The sequence below is a fragment of the Chenopodium album genome, chromosome 9 (assembly GCF_948465745.1).
Source record: "Chenopodium album chromosome 9, dcCheAlbu1.1, whole genome shotgun sequence".
NCBI classification, from domain to species: domain Eukaryota; kingdom Viridiplantae; phylum Streptophyta; class Magnoliopsida; order Caryophyllales; family Amaranthaceae; genus Chenopodium; species Chenopodium album.
In genome coordinates this window covers 6,609,792-6,629,609 of record NC_137842.1, presented here as the reverse complement: position 1 = coordinate 6,629,609, position 19,818 = coordinate 6,609,792, and the positions used below count along the sequence as shown (strand labels likewise).

Sequence of the window (19,818 nt, the reverse complement as noted above, 5' to 3'; positions counted from 1 at the left end):
CAAGTTGTACACAAACCTTATTTCGGGATCTCATCTCATCTTGGATCAACAACGCCACCCTAACGTTCTTGAGCTCAAAAATATGCTAGATCTCAAGTTAGAGCACATTTAAAGCCCATTCGATCCTCCAAATGGCCCATCATTATGAAATTGTCCTATGGCGGTTCAAAATGCACAAATTAAACTAAAGCTCTTTAAGGGAAGAGGGATGCCAACCATCCATGGAAACCCCTAGGCCATGAAGTTGCCTTCTTGCCCAATGACCTATTCGACACTCCTTATTGGTGTGAAAGACGACCCGCGACACATGACTCTTATTAAAGCAGTTAGTACAGGTCACTACTAGAAAACAGGCAAATAGCGACGGACTGGTTCCGACGGACACATTATTCCATCGGAAAAGTCAAAATTTTCGACGGATTTTTAATCCGTCGGAATATATGTGCGTTCCGACGGAAAATTTCGTCGGAAAAGACATTTTCGACGGATTAATAGTCCGTCGGAAATTTCCGACGGAATTTTCCGTCGGAATATATTTTTTTTTTTAAAAAAAAATCCAAAATTCTAAAAACCCTACACTGCTTTACGACTCTTTTCCTCTTCTCTCTCCTCTCCTTATCCTCTTTCCTCTTTATTCTCCTCTCTCCTCTCTGTCGTTCTCTTCTCCTCTCTCCTCTCTCCTCTTGTTCCCTTCTCCTGTTCTCTTCTCCTCTTTCGCTCCTCTACTTTCCTCGTATCCCCCACCACCACCGACAACGCTTATCACCACCGATATCACCATCGACATCACCACCGACATGAACAACATCACCATCACCGTACCGACAACAATTTCTTCTGTTTTCGCCCTTTTTCTCTCTTCTCAAGTTGAAAACAAAGGTTTTCGGGTCAAATTCGACCATGAAAACTCTAGATCTAGAGTTTTCATGGTCGAATTTGACCTCTTAAACCTAATTTCGAGGTCATGCGTGGTCGAATTAAGGTATGTATCTTATTTTATTTCAATTTTCTTTCTTTAATTTTTTTTTGTTAATTTTTGGTGGTGATTGTGGTATTTGGCGGCCACGATGGTGGTGGTTTTCTTAGGTTGGGGGGTTCGGCCGAATATGAGTGTTAGGGTTGTACATTTGGGCTAAGGTTAGGTGGGGTAGGTTAGGTGGTGGGTCTGGTTGTTTAGGGTTAGGGGGTCTGGTTTGGTTTGTGGGTTCTGGTTTGGTATGGGTGGTGGTACGTGTTAGGTGGGTTGGGTGGTGGCTGGTGTTGTGGGGGTAGGTTTTCGACGGATTATTTCGGGCCTTAAAATATCTTCCGGCGGAATGAATTCCGTCGGAATAGTGGTTCCGACGACGGAAATTCCGTCGGAAAAGGCCCATTTTCCGACAAAAGGTTTTCCGACAACCAGTTTCGACGGAATTTCCGTCGGAAACAGAATTTCCGTCGGAAACGGGTTTTCCGACGGAAAACGAGATGTTTCCGACAGAAAATTTCCGTCGTTATTTGGCTGTTTTCTAGTAGTGGGTAATGCTCTTTTAAAACTACCTCCGTTACAGGTTATGTGCAACGATTTGACATAAAGCAGAGAGGAAAAATGTCTAATCGTTGCACATAACCTGTAACGGAGGTAGTATTTAATAAAAGAGGCGATGTTTTGAGTAATTTTTAAAGTTTAATAAATGAGCATGAACATAAAACCATATAAACTCGTTGGTATAGGTTCGTAGCTAGACAACTCATTAATTAAGTTCATGAACAAACTAGTCAAACAAATTTATAAATGTGATTCATTATTATTCTTAATTTTCAAAGTAAAAGTGCAAAACTTGTTTATAAAAAGTCTCATTGATGAACTCAACTCAATAATAAAATAATTGTTCATCAACACAATAATCTCCTACAGAAACCAAGCTTGTACAGATATCTGAACTCGACTCTACAAGCTCGCCAAAGCTTGTACTCTAAAAAGGAGGGAGTAGACAAAGAAGCTCCTCTTCATTATCCAAAATTCAACTAATTCCAAACACAAATGTTTAAAAAAACTGATGTACAATAACTCTATTGTAAATCAGTAAAAATAAAGCAAGTTAAGCACTCTAATTTGGGCTTGCATGTGCGGGCCCTCTTTGCTTGTTTTTTTTTTTTTTTTTTTTTTTTTTTTTTTTTACAATTTGCAGATCCATTCTTCTTCATTCTCTTCTTTCAGTTTTTCTCTCTATTATTACCTTCCACTTCTCTCTTCCTTCATTAGCTTATTGCTTCACTGATTTCACTTTGTTGATCGAGTATTTTAAAAGTTTGGTCGCAATTTTATTTTTATTTGCTTGTGTAATTTTTTTATTTATTTTTGTTTTGTTTTTGCGATTATTGGATCACAGGCGTTTTATGTGCTTATTTTGTGCAAGTCATGGCAGATTTGATGTACAATTGATTCTGGGTAATACTCGTAGTTGATTTCATGAAATATTTGGTATTTTCACATGAAATTGATAGTTAAATTGTTTACTATCTGTAAATTTGTGAAATCATTCAAAATGTGGCAAAGTAATGTGATTATATTCATTTTTATGGAGCTAGTTTTGTACTGTAATTATTGTGTTGCTAATGTAAATGCAATGACAGAGATGCAACAACCCGCCACCAATGGATATGGCGGGGACGTCGGCGGACATTAGTGCGTGTTTGTAAAATATGGGTCACTTTTGTGAAGAAAAAAAAGGTCGTTTTTTTGGAAAAAAAAAAGGTCACTTTTATAGGAAAAAAGGTCACTTTTGTGAAAGAAAAAAAAAAGGGTCACTTTTATGAAGAAAAAAAAAAAGATTACTTGTCTAAAAAAAAAAATAAATAAATAAAATTAAGGTCACTTTTGTAACATAAAAGGATCACTTTTGTAAGATAAAAGGGTCACTTTTCGCAAAATGTTCGATGTACAATAAAATTATTGTAAACCGGGTGCATGCAAAAGTTTTTGTGATAACCAGCATCATTAGATGATCCTCAAACACCATTTTTTGGATGAGAGCCACTTCCACATTCTAATAAAAGTCTTCTCTGTACAAATTTGACAAAAGAGCTTCGTATTCAAGAACAATTATGTTCAAAATTCATTTCGTTGGTTACCCAAATCGTCAAATTCGGTAAGGATTTTAAAACACGATTAGAAAACAACTCTGCATGTTTACTCTGGGCTCACAGCACCTTCTCATATCTATCTCAATCCTCTAGCGTATCCACCTCTGGTTGACTAGAACCATTTCCCAAACCACCTTCCTAAGTTTGTACAGAGGAAACCAATGCACATTTACAAGAAAGCTTTCACCTTCATGATCAACAAAATTATCTTTTAGATTTCTAATCTTACCTTGTAAATTTACATTTTTAATTTCCATCTAGATGGTCTCGACCAGACGACCAAAGTCCATATGTCTGACAGGTGAGGAATTCAAGATGGCAGCTCCAATTTTGCAACTATTATTGTATAGGTGTGCAAAAATGGAAAGAGTACACAGATGGAGCGGGTTGCATAATAGAATAATATGAACAAAATGCAGACAAAAAAAAAATAGTTATGCCATACTTAAGTTGTTCCTCATTAGAAAAACAGAATAGCAGCATGGAATACAGTTACTTACAGGAATTTTGCTGTGGGTTCTGCAGACAATATAAACAGAGTGGTGCACATTATGATACCGTGATACCCCAAGGAGTATTAGCATTTTTATTGAGTGTTCTCTGTAATATGTTACAGGGTGATCAGATTTGTTGTAGATGAGGGCCAATATCCAGACGAAACCTTAAAGCTATACTCCCTGCTCCGCTTCACTTGCAAGTTGGTAGAGTAAGCATCACGATATCAGAGTGCTTCTCGTAGTCTAGGTGGCTCGCTGTATTAACCACTGCAATCCTCCAACCATCAAACTGATCAGATACTTCTAAACAATAACCAGTATCCCAATTTTCTCCTACTTCAGCAATATGCAAGCAAATGCTAGCCCCTGCATAATTAATAAACATAATTCATAGTTAATATGGTGTCAGGAATGGAGGCAGGTAATAGGTCTTTCAGTTCGGGTTGATTTGGTCCAAGTTCTTTTCAGGTGATGAGATAATTGATTCTGTTTCGATTTTAATACACAATTATAAGTTTTGGACATGTTTGAAACTATTATCTGGATCTACTCTAAATATTAACAAAATATGCGTTCAACAAAATATTTAGTTGTAAACAGTAAAAAGTAAACTAAAAGTTCTTGGAAGTTGTGCCAATGGTGGTCAAGGATAAGATTGGCTTATGAAAATTCTCTTTTTACATACATTGAGTCATTATTAATTGATAGTCATGTATTATGGTTGGGTTCAGCTAAGTTAAATTTCAGTTTTAAGCCAGAATTAAGCTATCTAATTTCGAGTTATTTGGATTTTGATTGGGTAAATGAGTACTAGTCAGTTTTGTGAGGCCTGGTGAAGGATAAGTTAGCATCTTGATTTACATAACATTTTTTTAACTAAAAAATCAAGCACCATTGAAAAGCTGAAGAATTACACTAAGGGGGGCCTTAAGTACCTCCAATATTAAGGGATAAATTTAAACCTCAACCTCCAACCTCAAATAAACCAAAAGGGAAAATGGGACATGATAGGTTGACTAAATAAGTGTAAGCCTAAAGAAAAACTACACACTGCTCGACCAATTAAAAAACCCAATAAATAAGTTGTGACCATAAAAAAAGTCATTCTTTAGGTATTAAGCCAAAGTAACCACAAAATAGAACAAAACCTGCCTAGCACTGAGCCTTATGCCCCTTACACCTTCCACATGGAATTTATACACGACAGAATTTTGAATGAGGCCACCAAATCAAGAGTTGAACAGCTTTTTCTTACCCGTTTTTGCTCCCTTCAGCACTTTCTTATTTATACCCTCATTTAAACTCTCCTTTCATCCCCAAAAATATAACTTACAACAACAAATACCTTGTCTTCCCACGTCTCATGTCAACTAAAAAAGACCCTTCTTGCACACAAATGAATTGTGACTGAACATACAGACTGTATGAAGCATTGGCCGACCACTCAGTTCACCGAGCAAAACCTATAATGAGGCACAACTTACAATACACAATTCATAGTCTCAAATATTAGCTACACAGTCTCCTTTATGACATACTTCCTCCGTTTTTTTTTATTACACCATTTGGGTTGGGCAAAAAGATTAAGAAAGGAATTAAATAACAAAAATGCACATGTGACTACAAAGGAAAGAGAGTAAAAGTGAGGTAACAAGGGTAAATATTAAATGTGAGTTATAGGCTTAGGTATTTGGTGTATGAACACAAACAAAAAGTGTATGAAAGCATACCCCAAAAAAGAAATGGTGCAATTAATATGCAATTTCCTAGAAAGGAAAATGGTGCATTAAAAAAATGTATTATATTGCAATCCTCTCTGAAATCTCAACATCATCTTTCACAACCCACTATGAAAATATTGAAAATGAAATTTGGGAATTTCTAACTGAAAGGCTGAAAGCTCACAAATGGTTCTTCTTTAGTCCTCCCTCCCTACTGAGCTTCGTGGTAACAAACACAACTCTCAAACATATTTTCTCTTTAATCGAGCAGAACATTTCCTGTCCAATTAAAGCTTAAAAAATTCCCCAAATTGACATTAAAGCAAGAAATTTTACCAGTGTACATGCTTATCTAAGCCTGTCAAATTTTTTAAATGCTACGTAATTGATAATGGCAAGTTGCCCAAAAGATATTCTTGACTGCAAAACCCACTTTATTCAAATCATCTAGCAGAACTGCCTATTGACAATGCCCTCCAGATTAAGCAAGGGCAAAGTGGACACAATTTAGGGTTGCAACACACAGCTTTGTATTGACGGTCCATCTCAATCATCTAACATTTTCATAAACCACATTTAAAACAGAGAAAATAGCAATGAAAAACAACAGGGCAAGGGGGTCAAAGCAAGAAGAGAAATGAGAAAGATATTGATGAGGCTGGAAAAGAAGCTCGAATTGATATCCCATGTGAGTTTGAGACATGGATTTAAGAATATAGATTTTACGTAGTAGGTGGAAAGGGAGGGGGAAAATAGATGGGAGAGGGAAACTCCAAGTTGTTTATTTAAGTCAATCTGACAGGGGTACAGATAAGTTCACGGCTATAAGATGAATGCGTTGACAAATACAAACCATAAAGCAGTAGTTTGGTTGAAAACTCTTACCTATTTAACCCTATCCTTAATCTAAAATACACATATCCTATCCTAGAGAGAAGATTCCCCTTACCTCTAAAAACGGGGGAACAACACAGAGCATGCAGACACTCTGCACCTCCACCTCTTGGCCTCTAACCCTCATCTTTATTCATCTCAAAGACTCCGCGTACCGCCCACCATTTACCCCTAAATGAGCTAAATTACATATGTCTTCTTCCCACAGTGCCAATAGTCAGCCCATTGTTTTCCACTTACCACTAATCCTATATTGCTACCCTGTTATGGGTAGCTCAGCTTTTTAGATTTGGGGTAAAATCAGCTTTATGAAAAGAAGAAAGGAGGAAGAGAATTGGAGAAAGCAGTTGCACTGATAGAGAGAAAAACAGAACATGAAGGGGAACAGCATGACTGACTTGGGTGAAGCAAGAAAGAGGGATTTGCTTGTAAGGGTCAATGTGGAAAGCAGTTGGTGACCTAGGCTATCCCATTATTAAATTATTAGAAGTGGTTTTGGGTGGTCATTCCTGTATAATTTAATTGCAGATTAAAATGTGGCTCAAAACTTTAAAATTTAACTTACTTTTTTTCTCAAAATCTAAAAGACTCCGCCCTCTTCTTTTCATAATAATAATAAAACAAATAAATACTTCCTCCGTTTCACTAAAATTGCAACACTCCTCATTTTATGTTTATCAATGCATTATATCAATCAATAATATCTTTTGAAATTTTGAAAATTGAGATGTATCTAATAAGATCCAACATGACTATATTTTTCCTTGCCCATAAATCATAATTCCTCCGTTCTTTTTTAATCACAACGTTGGGGAATTTTAAGCTTGTCAATGCAAACTCTATACCATTTAAAAGAAAACTTTTTAAAGAATCTAACAAGATCCCACTAGAGTACCAGACTATATTTCTTCAACGCATCAATCACTAAAGGCGATTAACAGAGTGTTTGAATAGTGTAAAATTTCAAACGTTGCGATTAAAAGAGAAATTTTTTGTAACTTGCAATACTTTTGCTCATGCACTATTCATGTACTCCACTTTAACTAATAAATTTAAATTTAAGTATAAATGCAGTCATATGGGATCTTGTTAGATTTGTCTCAATTTATACATTCATAATATCACATTCTTGTAATTTAATATATTAATGAGCGAAATAATGTATTGGCAAACATGAAATGAGAAATATGCAAGTAAAATAAATGAGGAAGTAGAAGTTAGTCACAACAGAGCATGTGAATAGCGCATAAGTCAACGCATTGTAATTTTAGTGAAACAGAGGAAGTAAATAAGGAGAAACATTCTTGATTGCATACCTGAGGTTCCAACACATTAGGCCACAAGTATTTAAGTACCAACCAACTAAACACCGCCAAAATGAGGAGACTTGTGATGTAATCAATCAGGTAACTGTTTTACCAACAACCTATGGTCTTCAATTGCCTCTTAAAAACCAAGAAACTCAAACAAGCTTGAATGTGCCCTGAAATATTAAGATAGGAAACCAGCCAATTAGATTAATTAATCCATTAAAAAATTTGAAATGTAAATGGCCTGTCTTAAATTCTGCCAAGGCAAGTAATGGAGTTAGTCCTACAAGCTACAGCTGCTGCAATGAAGAGGCTCAATAGCAGCAAACCCAGAAACTATGCAACAGGCTATGTTAGCAAGATTAATTGCTCCCCTATCAATACTCTACAGCCTATACTAAAGAAATATCCCATAAGTACTAAAGTACACGTGTCGAGTCCACAAATAAAATTTTCACGCCAAAACATTTTTTTTTTCCCCTTAAAATATAATAAGGTAATTTTTTTTTTTAAAAAAAAATCTACAACCTAAAAAACCCTAAAATATAGAACAATAACATATAACTTTAAATAAAATAAAATATTTTTTCTTTGCTATATAAAGAAATAGGAAAAGATTAAAAATAACATCACATAAATTAGAGATTTATTACCCTTTAAGTTTCATAATCAATTCAACTGAAATTTATAGTTGCAAATAGAAAATCACCAAACTAAATATGTTTTATTTATATATTAAGATTAGAAAATGTTTTATATTGAATCTTCATTTATTAATCTATAAAATGAAATGTTCATTTCCTACTAAAAATAGGGATTCTAACTCAAATTTAAATTCATAATCTATCATCTACAACAATAGAGATTCTCTATATGAACGTGTCTCAACTATAATAATTTGTTAAGGTAAATTTATTTAAAATTTTAAATGTATACAAAACCTATTAAAAAAAATAAATAAATAAATAAAACCAAACAAACAAACAAACTTGGTAACTATATAAAAATTTATAAGTAAATATCCGAACTAGTTAGTCAACTCAATCTATGGAGCATAATGACTGGTTAAATATTCATCATTAATTCCAGTTCAGCATCAATAGATATTTGTACAATATTCTGACATAACAAAGTTCATTATTTCCCAGTTTTTCTGTTTCTGCATAACAAATAAGTTATTACCCATTATTATGCTACATAGTTGTAAGAAACCTGATACTCCTCCGTGTTTTAATAAGTGTTACGGTTTAACTTTTTTCACTATTCACATATTGACTTTGATTTGAATAATTTGCTAATATATAAAAAAAAACAAATGTTATTGTAAAATACATTGTTGGATTCGTTATAATGTATACTTTCATAGCATCAAATTTCCTGTAATTTTACTAATATATAAAAAGATAGATTAATGGTCAAAGTCGTGTCTTGCCATGCATGTTTGGCCAAACTATAACACTTATTAAAACACAGAGAGAGTATCATTCAATAATAAAGATTATAAAGAGTTAATCCTAAATTTTCTTACTCTAAAATTCTCCAAGATCTCTCTCAAGATGAACTAAGATTATTGAACATACATAGAAATATTTGCTAAGTTGAAGAAAAAAATATATATCTTTTTTCTTCTTTGCTGCAAAATTTCTACTCCCTCCGTTTTATTTATTTATTTTTTTTTTTTTAAATTGCAACACTTCCCATAAACGGCCGTTTTTCTATTGCAATACTTCCTAAATTGAAAATACTATTCACTATTTTATTTTAACTCTCCTCAAATGGTCCTCATTTATACCCCACTAACACTTTGTTAACACTTAACATTACCTTCTCTCACATCCCTTACTTTTACATTAACTATTCACTCACTATCACTTCTTCTTTTTTTTTTTCTTTTTTTTTAAATCCTCCTCAAATGGTCCTCATTCATACCCCACTCACACTTTGTTAAAACTTAACATTTCCCTTCTCTCACATCCCTTACTTTTACATAAACTATTCACTCACTATCACTTCTTTTTTTTTTAATTATTTATTAATTCCCCAACAAACCCCAATTACATACTCCCTCCGTCCCCGATTGATAGTCACTTTTGAAGAAAGATCACGGGAATTAAGGAGAATTAAAGAAAATACATTAAAAAAGTAAATTTACATTGGGTATGCAAAAAAGTAGAGAGAGAAAGTAATTAAAGTACATGGGAAAGTAAAATTTATATTGGAAAGTTAAATTTGCACAAATAATTTTGCAAATGTTAGAGAATTTTGGTAAAAGAATAATATTAATGGTACTTGAAAAAAACAAATGTAACTAACATTTTGGGTGCCCAAAAATGGCATAAGTGACTATCAATCGGGGACGGAAGGAGTAATATTTTAACAAATTTAAATCAACCGCATAACAACTCCATGCCAGTCAAAGTGTCGCAATTAAACAATACGGAAGGAGTTTTTTTTTTTTTTTTTTTTTTGTACTTTTTGGTGATTTATTTAAAAATAATTAGTGATCTTGTTAGATTCGATATGATGTATAAGTTTTGCTTGTAATAATCAAAGATATTAACAGTTGAAGTTACACATTGGCAAGATGAAGTTTGCAGTTAGAGACTTGTAACAATGATAGCAGAGCCACCCTGTTATGGACTTTTAAAGGCTCAGTACCTTGGACTATTTCACAGTGGCAATAAAGTTGTTTTGACTGGTTATAAGAAGAGAAGTTTCAAGTAACAATGATAAAAGAGCCAGCAGACTAAGTGTCAACTACCCATAAAGGAAAGAGTAAAACTGACATAAAGCCACCATACTACTACCTCTCAAACTCTAATTAGCCTCCACCCCACAATATAGGGGTGGTAAGATCAATGCAGCTTGCTTTATTAGCCTGAAGATGATTTTGTCAGAACCTTGCTTCAAAAGATAATTGACTAAGCTAGTATTTTGAGCAAAAATAGAGAAGAATTTACAGAGACATTACATTCAGGGCATTTGTAGAAATTAAAAATTAATTTGAAAAAAGCTATTTTTATACATTCAGGGCATTTTTAGAAATTAAAAATTAATTTGAAAAAAACTATTTTTATACTCCGTATTATTTTGATGTAATGTGAGTAATAATGGAACTTCAACCGATGACATGGTTCAATTCATTGGGGGTAGTAGTTGGGGTAACTATCACTAATCACAACTTTCTTACTCCATAATATATTGCTCAATATGTTGAAGAGAGGCAGAATTCCACGACCTTAAAAGAGGAGCTTAATAAATCTTCATGATACTACAACAATCTATAGCATAGCTAACAAAACTAAAACAATCTCGACTTCTTTAATAATTCAACATCTTGAACATTGCATCATGTTTCAAAATCCCACACAGATCATTACTAACCAGCAAGCAACATAATTATTGTATTTTCCAATACAGAATAATTTCTTTTCAATATATAACTACACAGTAAGAATTTTGACTATAAAAGTACATCAATAACTGAGCTATAAACAAGATAGAAAAATACAGATTGGCAGCATTACCTTGGTAGGACAGACACAAGTTTGGTAACAGCTTCAGCCTTGTGTACTCCTGAATCCTGATTTAGTCAGATCAATGGCTTTTCCCAAGATAATCAAATGTATTTGCAAAGCTACTAGTCGGGACTTCCTCCTTTCCAAATGGCCTGCAGTGCTGTGCCTTGCATGATTCGGGCAGTCAACTCAGGTTGGTGTTCAAATGGATTAAGAGGAATTAATCCCTTATCTTTGACCTCCAAGCCATAGACAAAGGGGAGTCTGATCGAGACAAAACTCTCTGGAGGCAATATAACTTGACATCCAAGGCTGAATTGCAGCTGCTGTTCGTGACTTGAAACACCTTCCAGTTGATGGGGCTCCTGCACAGATGCAAGGAAAACAACAGGTATTAAATTCATAGAGATAATGGACAGTCAACAAAAAGATAAAATATCAATTATCAATCCTGTGGTCAAGGCTCAAGCACGAACTAACCAAACTACCAATTACAAACTCATTATTACAAATATATATGCAACAAAGTCAACAAAGAAAAGTGGCCAGTGAATACCTCAAACTGTACAACAGGATTGGTTGCTAATACAACAGGAAAAGGAGGTGTAACCTGCAGCCAAGAAACAGATAATTATCTAAACTGCTCACAAATGATGGCCTCATAAACTTGCAATAGACCACTTTGACTCAATACTAGGAGAAAAACAGTAAGCACATTTAACTGGCATCAAAAAGGGGATCATGTAATGCAATTTAAGTCATTCTGTGATGACTGTCATAGTGTTGGTGTATTAATACATAGGATACAAAGTAAGTTAAAAAGAAATGGAGTTACATATATATTATTCACAGAATCTTATGGTAAACTACTAGAAAAGACTTCTAAGCAGAATCCCAAAATATCCAGGGATGCAATTTGAAATCTTCAGAAGTAAGTCAATCCATTCTATAGTTCTCCTATGTAAGATATTGAGGAGGTTTACATAATGTTACCATAACTTAGCCTTTCTTTAGCATTTCCATTTTAATTTTAATTAAAAAAAAAAAAAAAAAAAAAAAAAAAAAAAAAAAAAAAAACTGACAATTAAAAGGTAACTCATAACAATATATAGTACACAGGTGACATCAAGTCCAACAAGAAGGTTATAAGATGGCTAGAAGCTAAGTGTCAACTTGTAAAGGGTAATTGGGCAATTTGGCTGCAGTCTGCAGAAGAGAGAAATGTAGCATATCAAGAAAAAACAAACAAGACACAAACATTGATTTTTGTGTTCAATTAGCTTAATTCAATCTTCCAGTTGATGTACAAAAGACAATTTGAAGAATTCAATAGTTCAGGAGAGCAATCAAGCACAGTCAAGTATTAATTTGACAATTTCAAATGCATTTGATCTAACAAGCATACTAATGTCAGGTTAATTAAATGTAAAGACGAAGTGGAGTGAGACTCATTTTCAGGAATCCATGAAGCTGTTCAAACTATTACCTTTAGACAAGGTCATTTTGGCACTTAGAATAGATTTATATAGATTCATGATATTACATACTTCCTCTATTCTTTTTTATTGCACTATGAGGGATTTCACACTTGTCATTGCATTACTGTAGCTACTAATATCTTCAATTACACTTTTGTAAAACTTATAAAAAATTGACACTTGAAAAGTAGATTTCGTGACGAATCTAACTAGATCCCACATGACTATGTTCTTCCTAATGGATAAATCACAAATGATAGTCAAAGAAGATTAAGTGAATAGTGTAAAGTTCTTATGGTGCAATAAAAGAAAAACAAAGGAAGTATTATCTTTGAAATGAACTTCTTACTTCTTGGGCATTTTATAATATATTATTTTTTTCCCCCTAGCTCACAGCCTACAATTAATTCTTATCAGACGTTTATTCAAGGCTCGATAGAGTAAAGCTTCACAGGCAAGTATGCTTGTATACTTGTGTTACAACTTTTGACATGGCTACGGGTTAGCTGATATTCCTTAAAGTTTATATTTCTAAGATGCATAGCACTCAGATTAGTCTAATATAGCCTAAGTATTATTGCATTATGGCAAACCCCTTTTACCCCACACTATTTACACCTTTACACTCTTTCTTACTTTATCCACCTTTTTCTTACACAAATCCACCTTTTTACCTTATCTCTTTAACTTTATTAACCTTTTTACTAAACCCACTCATCTTTTCCAAACTTACATAGAAACAAGAGTCATAGGTAGAGAGGAGTAGGAGAGGGTAGAAATTGTGAGATGAAAAGAGTTGACATGATGGAGAAAAAGGAAGCCAACTCAAATGAGTAGGCATAAATTTCCCAAAGTAGCAGAATTACCTAGGAATACCAAAAAAAAATCCAATTGGATTTAACATAGGTTTTGTTCTCTTCACCTTATTCTTACTAGGCGAGAACCTAAAGAATCAAACGAGAAAGCCTCAAATAAGGTGAAGAAAAGATAGCAATACGGGGGAAGAAAAGAGAGAAATAAAGAAAAGGGCCCCATTTCGTGAGGAGAGAGGTAATGAGTCCACAAACCAAAATGGATATGTTGCAACTAGTACAAATAAACCAAAAATTGCAAGTGTGGTACTTAAGAGAGAATGAAGGGTATAGAGGGGAAGTTTATACGTGAAAAAGGGAATAGTTAAGTAAAAGGTTAAATTCAATTCGGAAATTTTTTTTCTATAAGATTATTAAAAATAAGGCAATTTACATGCCTCCTTAGAAATCCCTGAATGGATATCCAATAGCAGATATCAACATGGTAAAATTTGTGAAAAAAGAAGAGAGAAGCACAAAGATGAAGAATTCAAGATGTTAACAACTGTCAATCTAGCAAGTGATACCACAGAAAATAAATAAGTTTCATCAGTAAACAAATAAGGTTGATATAACTACATAAACATTAAGGAGACTGATGCACAAGATTTTCATACCACAAAAATTCTCTGTAACTGAGATATTGTGCCTGCAAACTTCAAATTTTGCCCATCCTTCTTATTCTTTGATGCCCTGCAATGCGGGCAATTTAGGTATAGTGGTAAATTTCTGTTCAGCAATGAAAATGCAGGCCCATTATTCTCCACATTTAGAGAATGGTGACTCTGTTGATCTGTAACAGAATTAGGTGGAATTGATGAATCAAAAAGTGTATGTTCCACTGGTTTAGACAATGATATTCCATTCACAGCAAGATTGCTGTCAACCACAGCTTCATTTGCTTTATCCATATTGCTAACTTTGTGTGTTGTAGCATTACCGCTTGGCAACCGATGCACTTTACCATGAAGATCACTCTTCCCCGATTTCAAGGGACCCCTATTCTTACGATTAACATGTTCCACAGGACGAGTAACCTGAGATCCTTCAGGCAACGAGTATGGCTGCCCAAGTTGATTCAAAATTTCTGAAGATAATATAAAGCGGTGGCCACGCGGGCATTCATGCTCAAAACCAACATAAACTACAAAATGCCTAACAGAAGGATCAAACACAGTCTTTCCCCCATTAGCATTATTATTCTCAGAAGCATTTTTACCATCATCAACATTTAACGGAATTACATTGCTACCTATATGCAAGAAAGGATTACTATCAACATGGCCAACATTGTTCAACCCAGATTTGTTCTCTGCTCCTGCAGTAGAGACCTCTTCAGATTTTTCGGATCTTTGAGCATCAGTAGTAGAAAGGTGACTTTGCTCTGTGCTTGCAACTCTTACAGCAATTTTTTTAACACCTTTTCCTGGACCAGATGCCAGCTGTGCCTTTGGCTGTAAAGGAGGAAATGCAGAATTAGAAGTTGTTGATCCAGCAACAACCTCAGAAAAAGCTTTCTTCATTGTGGTAATTGGAAGACCTCTACCAAAACTGATCTTTCTATGGTCAGGTATTGAATCGTTCATAACTTTTCCGTGGCCTTCCATTCCATTCAGTTCTTCACCTGGCTCCACCGGCAATGTTGTGCTCTTCTTGGCATCCTTGACTGCAGTTGATTCAAGTTTAATGTCTGGCTTACTGCGGAAGGACCCTTGCCTCAGAGCATTAGCAAAGGAAACATTTGAGTGCTTCTCATTCTGAAGAACAATAGTCCATTTCAAAAGGAACTTTTGATCATGCGGAAATCCAGCTTGAAGCATACCTTTTGAAGAATCATAGTACTGTGCCCCTCCAAGCCGAACCACAGTCCATGATGAAGGCTGAATAGGCCATTTGTCACTCAATTTTGGCAGTTGCAGCATAGGAAGAAGCTTGTCACACTCAGAAAATATATTAAATTTGATATTAGCAGATTCAAAATCAAAAGGGTCGGCTCTTAATTGTCGAGAGCGGCCACAAGCACAAGCATGAAGAAATACATATCCACTTTTATGTTCCTTGCTTGTGGCATCTGAAGATAGTCCATCATCTTTGACTTCGTGTCTCTGGTGCATGCACGGTTTTCCAGTCAAACTGATAGCATCACATAGTTGCCTTCCAGACTTCCAGATTGACACACATTCATCCTCCAATTTTTTTTTAAATTCCTTCACAGAAGGACCCTTTACCATTGAGTGAAAAGCATATAGAGCCTTTTTTAATTGAGTTTCATGCTGTGATGTTGGGTAACAGGGAGGCAAGTCTTTTAAATAGATTTCCATAGCAGCTGGTAGGGCTTTTTGGCACCATAAAGCCGAAAATTTTCTATTGATCCCCTTCCCACTCTCCAATAGAGAAAGTGCAGTGCTAGGTGGATCAGCACCTTTAGAAGCGATCCCTTCAACAAGAGGAGGGACACCATTACGTTGCCGGAGTTTCCTTCTATTTATATCAGTTTCATCAACAGAACCGGGTTTTGCAGACAAAATTCCCTTTAAAATTAGTTGGCTGGAAGACAACCACATTTCTAAACTGGGAAGCTCGGGAACACTAGTTGCTCTTCCAGAAGAAGCAGATGCTGCAGCTGCTGCTGCAGCTGCAACAGCAACCATACCAACACCTGCTGCTGAACCACTGTTTGCATTTGTAACCATCCCCCCTTTTCCTCTTAATATGTCAGCCTGCCTAATAATAAACTCCTTTAAAGTCATGATGTCATCCTTATTTCCACTCTCACCGTGACTTTCAAGCAACAAAACATCAGGAGTTGCCTTTCCACTCAGAATATCTTCTACAAGGCCTGTGGCGAATTCAAGAGACTCGCCCCTCAAGATTCCAGAGCTGTCTAAAAGCACAACAGCTCTTGATGCATCAAGGGTTAATAATGGAGCTAAACCAGTTATTGAACCACTTCTGGACCCTACATGACTACTACTTTCAGACCCCGTAAGAGTCCGGCATTTTTTTATTAAAAATCGAATTTGAGTTTCAGTGGAGGATTGCAATTTCTTAAGTAAACTACCTTCAGTTTTATTTATTGGGCGAGAGAGCACAACAACTGAACTAGAACCCTTCCCTGGCAAATCTGATCTAGCCAAGCTACTCAAACCTGACTGGTTAGAGGAAGATTCATTTGACTCCTCAGCCGCAGCACTGGAATTCACCATTTCTGAGAAATCATCAACAAAAGCAAAGAGCGTAACAGGAGTACACTGCCCAGGAAATAGTGCAGTATATGAACCTAAAGTTGACATGACAGATATGGAACTGTTTCGATTTGAGATGCCAGTACCTCTTCGTGGGGAAGGACTTTTAGAGGATTGAGAGAATATGAGAATATTTGCCGTCCCTTTCTCATTGATAAAGAGTCAATATATAATACAATCGTAAGCTAGGTTAGGGTTAAGGCTAAACTAGTAATTTACAAACTAATTACAAACTAGATTATTTACATAATCTAACACTCCCCCGCAGTCAAAGCGGGAGGACCATGAACGCTTAGACTGTCCCGAAAATCATCAAATAAAACCTTAGGCAGACCTTTGGTGAAGATGTCTGCAATCTGGTATCGGGAAGGCACATGTAGGACACGTACGTCGCCCTTTTGAACCTTCTCACGAACAAAGTGAATGTCCATCTCAATATGTTTAGTGCGTTGATGTTGAACCGGATTACTAGAGAGATAAATCGCACTAACATTGTCACAATAAACTAATGTTGCCTTCGAAATAGGAAGATAGAGTTCGAGCAACAAATTGCGAATCCAGCAGGATTCCGAAACCACATTGGCAACCCCTCTGTACTCTGCTTCACAACTAGACTTAGACAAAGTGGGTTGACGTTTCGAAGACCAAGAAATCAGATTATCACCAAGATATACACAATACCCTGATGTAGAACGACGAGTATCCGGACACCCGCCCCAATCTGCATCGGTGTATGACACAAGAGAAGAAACAGGAGATTTATGCAACTGCAAACCAAAATCTGTCGTACCTCGAATATATCGAAGAATGCGTTTCAACGCATCCATGTGCTCAACACGGGGTGAGTGCATAAATAAGCAAACCTGCTGAACTGCATAAGAGATATCTGGGCGAGTGAATGTCAAGTACTGCAAAGCACCACAAAGGCGACGATAAGAAGTAGGATCGTCATACAAAGCACCCTCCTGAGTGCTCAATTTGCCTTTGGTGTCAACAGGAGTGGCCGAAGGCTTGCAATTCGCCATTCCTGCTTTTTCCAAAATTTCCTGTGCATACTTCTTTTGAGATAAAAATAAACCATTTTTACCTCTAGTAACAGCAATACCCAAAAAATAACTCAGAGGACCCAAATCCTTCATAGCAAATTCAGAACTGAGGCGAGAAATGATATGTCGTCGGAGAGAGTCCGATGAAGCAGTTAGCACAATATCATCAACATATAGAAGTAGATAAGCAGTATCATTACCATGGCGATAGATGAACAAAGAGGTATCAGATTTGCTATTAGCAAAACCAATAGTAGCCACAAAATCTGCAAAACGTTTGTACCATGCACGTGGTGCCTGTTTCAGACCATATAGTGACTTCTCTAATAAACAAACATGATCAGGTTTATCAGGATCTTTAAATCCTAAAGGTTGATACATGTACACCGTTTCATTCAAATGACCATGTAAGAAAGCATTTTTCACGTCCAACTGATGAATGTGCCAAGACTTAGCCAAAGCAATGCTAAGAACTACCCGGATAGTAGCCGGTTTGACAACCGGGCTAAAAGTTTCATCACAATCAATACCCTCCCTTTGAGTTTTACCATCACCAACCAAGCGAGCTTTATGTCTCTCAAAAGAGCCATCAGAATTCGTTTTGTGCCGAAAGATCCATAAAGAGCGAATAACATTCACATTATTCGGTCGGGGAACTAATTTCCAAGTACCATTTTCAATAAGAGCATTATATTCTTCCTGCATAGCAAATTTCCAATTATGGTCACGAAGAGCATGGACCGGGTTTTTGGGAATAGGAGATATGGAGGTAGAAATGTGATGTGCTTGATCGGAGTACTTTGGATTTGGCTTGAAGATCCCGTGTTTGCTACGGGTGGTCATGGAATGAGGTTGGTGTAAGGAGGGAGTTGGAGATGAAGGCTGCCCCGTCTCACCACACATGGGCTCGTCCACACCACTGCCCGCGTTTGACCCGGCGGGGCTAGCAGGAGGTGGTCGAAGACCACGCTGCTGAGCAGTGGGGGGCGTGGCAGGTGTGGGAGAGGGGAAGCGAGGAGGGGAGGGCTGCTGTGGTGACACGGGCAGGGGACTCCGCAACTGGGTTGCGGCAGAAGAGGGTACACCGCAGCCTAGTTGCGGAGTGTGCTGTATGGCAGCATCAAGGGGGCTAGGCTGCGGGTGTGTGTGAGGAGAGGGAGGTGCACGAGGCAGGGGTGAGGAGAAGAGCTGCTGCTGCACAATGGGGCTATCAAGAATGCTCAATTCACTATCCAAAAAGTCATATGTATGAGGTTCCGGAGTATGAATTTTTGAAAAAGGAAAAACCGACTCATCAAACCACACATGTCTAGCTATAATAATCTTCCGACTCGACATATCAAAACATTTATACCCTCGATGATTAGACGGATATCCTAGAAAGACACAAGGACTACTTCGAGCGTGAAGTTTGTGAATTTTAGAGGATGGAGTGAGGGGATAACATAGACAACCAAACACCCTAAGATGAGAGTAGTCGGGAAGCTTTTGATAGAGAACTTGAGTAGGTGATTTATAGCCTAGAATTTTTGACGGTAAGATATTATGGAGATAGGTAGCCATTTCAAGAGCATGATGCCAAAAAGAAGGAGGAATCGAAGCATGACATAGAAGAGTTCGAACAATATTATTGATTGTTTTAATCTTTCTTTCGGCCTTGCCATTTTGAGGAGAAGTGTATGGACAAGAAAATCGAAATGTCATACCGTTTTGTTCACAAAATTTTTGAAACGGAGTTTTGGTAAATTCCGTTCCATTATCACATTGGTAAGCTAGGTTAGGGTTAAGGCTAAACTAGTAATTTACAAACTAATTACAAACTAGATTATTTACATAATCTAACAAGGATGTTGCTGGGGTAGGAGGACGAGAAGATGATGATGAAGGCCTAGTAATTGAGGGCAATATACTATGTGATTTTAAAAAAGGCATCAAAGCATGTTTTGCAGACTGCAGCACTCGTAAATTTTTCAAAAGATGAGTGTCAAATCGTGATCCCTCTTGGATGTAAACAATTACATGGCACACCTGCAGTAACATGGGAGTTCCAAATTTTTCCTTAACATCGATAGACCATTTACAAAGGGAGGAAAAAAAAGGGCAGTAATTTACAGAAACCATTCAAAACTTAC

At 36.3% G+C, this 19,818-nt stretch overlaps 1 protein-coding gene across 1 annotated transcript; it reads right to left on the bottom strand.

Annotated features, from left to right (window-relative positions):
• Positions 1–3,506: 3,506 nt before the first annotated feature.
• LOC145559490 (uncharacterized) lies at positions 3,507–16,749 on the bottom strand. The gene is made up of 5 exons (XM_081620908.1): positions 14,013–16,749; positions 11,623–11,676; positions 11,076–11,431; positions 7,555–7,721; positions 3,507–3,989 (listed from the first exon to the last, which is right to left on the bottom strand). The coding sequence occupies exons 1-3, from the start codon at positions 16,686–16,688 to the stop codon at positions 11,189–11,191; spliced, it is 2,973 nt and encodes a 990-aa protein (XP_081477034.1). The 5' UTR covers positions 16,689–16,749; the 3' UTR covers positions 3,507–3,989; positions 7,555–7,721; positions 11,076–11,188.
• Between the last annotated feature and the right edge of the window lie 3,069 nt (positions 16,750–19,818).